Consider the following 4,425-nt stretch of genomic DNA (forward strand, 5'->3'; position numbering starts at 1 on the left):
TGACATACATGAAAAAAATACACTTTTATTCAACATTTTGGGCAATAAGTTCATTGAACATATTTCTTGGGCGGGAAGACTTATTGAACAATTAGGGAGAAGCACTCTCAATCTGGCTGCTGATGCTGTTGTATTGACCCTCAATCTGCTTCTTCTTGTCATTAATCTGGCTGGTGGTGAGCTTGTTGTCTTGGAGCCAGCTTGTAACCTCATCAACTGCGTCCTGGAGCTTGAGAGTGTTGCACATCTTGTATAGCAAATCCTCAATGTCGTTCCGTGCTTGTACCTTGTTCTTGTGTTCCTCATCCACGGCCTTGTACTCCTGGGCCTCCTCCACCATTCTCTGAATCTCCTCCATGCTAAAACGCCCCACGTCATTCATGATGGTTATCTTCTCCTTCTGAGCAGACTTCTTGTCTTCTGCCGAGACGTGCAGGATCCCGTCTTCATCAACCTCAAACCGCACGTTGACTTTAGTGACTCCCTTAGGAGCCAACGTGAGGCCTGAAAGCATGAACTTGCCGCGCAGGCTGTTGTCGTCTACCATGGCCCTCTCGCCCTCGTACACGCCGATACTCATGCTGGACTGGTTGTCCATAGTTGTGACAAAGTTCTCCTCCTTGGTTGTGGGGATGGTGGTGTTCCTCGGGATCACCACCCTCATGAGTCCTCCCTTGACGTCGGTGCCCTGTGAGAGCGGAATGACGTCGATGAGATGCAGGTGGATGTCATGCTCTATGTGGCCCATGAGGATGGCGGCCTGGACGGTGGCTCCATATGCAACGGCCTCGTCGGCGTTGATACTCTGGCAGGGCTCCTTCCCATTGAAGAAGTCCTTGACGAGCCGGTGCACGCGGGGGATCCGTGCGGAGCCCCCGATGAGCACGACATCGTCCACTTTCTTCTTGTCCATCTTGGCGTCCAACAGGCACCTCTCAACCGGCTCCATGCATTTGCTGAACAGGTCCTTGTTCAGCTGATCAAACAGGCCGCAGGTGATTTCGGAGTAGAAGTCGATGCCCTCAAAAAGAGCTTCGACATCCACAACGGTCTGGGCGTGGGAGGAGAGCATCCTCTTGGCCTTCTCGCACGAGTTCTTCAGGCGCCGGACCGCCTTCTTGTCGCCGCTGATATCCTTGCCCTTTTTCTTCTGGAATTCCTTGACGAAATGATCCACCATGTTGTTGGTAAAATCCTCACCTCCGAGGTGAGTGTCGCCGGCGGTAGCCTTGACCTCCAGCATGCCTTTCTCAGACCCTTGACCTTTCTTGACAACGACGAGGGATACATCAAGCGTCCCACCGCCCAAGTCATACACTAGCACAATGCTCTCTTCAGCGTTGCCCCACTTCCGGTCAAGGCTGTAGGCAATGGCCGCTGCGGTAGGTTCGTTGATGATGCGCAAGACATTAAGGCCGGCGATGGTGGCAGCATCCTTGGTCGCCTTGCGCTGGGAGTTGTTGAAGTAGGCTGGGACAGTCACCACAGCATTCTCGATGGTCGTTCCAGGTCCAAGGTAGACCTCAGCTGTCTCCTTCATCTTCACGAGCACCATGGCAGAGATCTCCTCCGGCGAGAACAACTTCTCCCTGCCAAGGTAACTCACCTTGATCCTGGGCCTTTCGTCGGGGCCCTGGATCACCTGAAATGGCCAATACTTGGCATCGCTCTTCACGGACGGGTCAGAGAAACTCCGGCCGATGAGCCGCTTCATATCTACATGGACGAGTATGAATGCTCATATCTTATTACTAGGAAAAATCGGCACCATGTGCTTGAATACTTAGAATATCAACAACAGAAAAAAATGTCCTATGTTTTAATTGTACAAGAGAACAACACATACTTACCGAAGATGGTGTTCGATGCATTAATTGATATCTGATTGTTAGCCCCCTCGCCAATAAACCTCTCGTAGTCGGTGAAGGCGACACATGACGGTGTTGTGCGGTTTCCTTCGTCATTGGCAACAATCTCCACACGACCATCCAGCCAGACTCCAACACAGGAGTAGGTCGTGCCGAGATCGATGCCAATCACTTGTCTGTCTTTCGAACACTTAATTTTTTCAAGAATCTCAACTATTTCTCTTATAGTTGGCCTTCTCTTTCGGTCTTTATCCATGCATTTTCGCGCTACTCGAATGCATTCATCTACTTGTCGGCACTCCGCTTCCAAGGATGTCTTCTTTGATGTTTTCTGTAACCTTGTCCTCCATTTTTCAGATACCTATGGAATTTAAACATTGCTAGAACAATTAGCACATGCATAAGGTAAGCTAGTTAGCGATCAGTCATATTGAACCCTCACTAATGAAGCCTCTAACCTCAATGAACTCCTCATTACTTGTTCCTTCAGGGTACTTCCTCTGTCCGATCACTATTTGTGCGAGTATAACGCCCAAACTGAATATATCCGACTCTTCTGAGAGAATTTTGCTTTCTATATATTCAGGTGCCATGTATCCTCTGCAAAACAGAACAAGTGCGCGTTAGAAGAAAATGGTAAAACAATTCACATATTCTGAAAATAGTAAATGGATCATCTAACAATTTTGCTTTACCGTGTTCCGACTACATGCTCGGTGCTAATATGAGTATTTCCTCCATCAAATAGCCTTGACAAGCCGAAGTCAGCGATTTTGGGTGTCATGTTCTTATCTAGCAATATGTTGCTAGGTTTTAGATCCAGATGAAGAACCGGTGCACCTTTTCTACCTTCATGAAGACAATATAAACCGGTGCAAATCCCTTCAATTATATTGTAACGTGCGTGCCACTCTAACCCAGAAGATTCATCTGAAGAAAAAAGCAATTACAACGATATTCTAGTAAGGAATACAATTACATTAGAAGAGTATCATCATACCATTGAGATGCTTGTCGAGGCTTCCATTAGGGAGATACTCGAAACATAGAAGTCTATACTCCTCATCCACGAATTTTGACTGTCCATCTTGGAAAGTTATTATTTCCTTTTCTGTTTGGTGACAATAGCCTTCTAGTCTTACAATATTAGGATGGCATATATCCATAACATGCTGAACCTCGTTCATAAATTGCTTATCATCCATTGGTGCCGTGCTTGAAATAAGCTTCTTCACTGCAACAACCTCACCATTTTCTTTCTCACCCTGTTTCACTCCCACAAAATATATGTTTGTATTTTTGGACATCTTTAGATAACAAACAACTGCGCAAAAAAGTATACGTACCTTGTAAACAACTCCAAACCCACCGCGTCCAATTATTTGATCTTCAGAGAAATTTTTTGTGATAGTTTTTAGATAGTTTATGTCCAGTTTTTCTAGTGTCAAATTTCGATGCCATGCCTTTTGCTCCAAGATTCTCCACATTTCTGCTTTGCAAATATACCGCTTAGAAATGCTTTGTTATTTCACTGAAGCTAATATAACATGAATTCCAGTACAATCATGTAGACTAATTAGAATGATCTATTTAGAGGCAACATTGGATGAAAAAAACGACTAGGACCAGGTGTCTGTCTAGGACATTTTGTCCCAACCTAGATAGGACGCAGCTGCTAAAATCTCATGAAGTTTCAGCCATGGGCGAAGCTAGAGCAGTATTTTATTTAGGTTAGCTATGCTACTTATAGTGTATTCTTCCACTAATAAGCAACTTAAAAACTAATTTAGTGAGGAATCGATGAATTTCGATGGGTTCAGCTGAACCCAACGCTGATATACCAGCTCCGCCACAGAACCTCTGTAACGAAATAATCCTAGAACTAGCGATCTTGTAGTGTGCATAAAAGCCAGAAAACAGCAGTTTCTCTTCCAAGTACTGCGTATGAGATCAAATAAAATGATTCTCTTCTATTTTTTGGTGTACCACAAACGAGCAAAGGCATCGAGGGATAAGGGTCAACGGAATTGGGTTTCTCGGAGAAAGCTATACACAGGAGATGGTTCATGAACTGGGAAAAGTAAAGGGATTGACAGTGCACAAACCTTGACGGATTCTTTAGCTGATCAACCGCGCGTGAGAAAGCAGTTTAGGAGATGGGATTCTTGGTTGGATCCCCAGACGTTGTTGAATTGGAAACCCGCTCGTCCCCGTTGGAGAAGATATCTATCTAGCTAGTAATATGAGGCTTTGGTGTGCTACCAGTTTGCCCGTTGGAGAAGATTTATATATCTAGTAATATGAGAGGAGACCCGCTCGTCCCTGTTGCCGTTGGAGTAGAAATCCTATTTTTTCCTTTTCTGATAATCTGGAGAAGATATCTATGACAGAAGGAGAAGATATTTTCACATCCGCGCATACACTCACCCTATTAACGCACACCCTGCCCATATGAGCACCTCCAAGAGACTGAGTTGGCTTATCATCTTGAAATTTTACGAAGTTATCGTCATCTCCCATTGAACGCGCATTACCAGAAATCCTGAAATAAATACAA

At 45.1% G+C, this 4,425-nt stretch overlaps 1 protein-coding gene across 1 annotated transcript; it reads right to left on the reverse strand.

Annotated features, from left to right (window-relative positions):
• On the reverse strand, positions 1–4,204 carry LOC123145902 (heat shock 70 kDa protein 18). The gene is made up of 7 exons (XM_044565417.1): positions 3,974–4,204; positions 3,215–3,357; positions 2,869–3,133; positions 2,564–2,798; positions 2,327–2,468; positions 1,851–2,229; positions 1–1,716 (listed from the first exon to the last, which is right to left on the reverse strand). Exons 2-7 carry the CDS (start codon positions 3,353–3,355, stop codon positions 92–94), a joined length of 2,787 nt encoding a protein of 928 aa, XP_044421352.1. The 5' UTR covers positions 3,356–3,357; positions 3,974–4,204; the 3' UTR covers positions 1–91.
• Positions 4,205–4,425: the final 221 nt, after the last annotated feature.

This window comes from Triticum aestivum, chromosome 6D (assembly GCF_018294505.1).
Source record: "Triticum aestivum cultivar Chinese Spring chromosome 6D, IWGSC CS RefSeq v2.1, whole genome shotgun sequence".
In the NCBI taxonomy this organism is placed as follows: Eukaryota; Viridiplantae; Streptophyta; class Magnoliopsida; order Poales; family Poaceae; genus Triticum; species Triticum aestivum.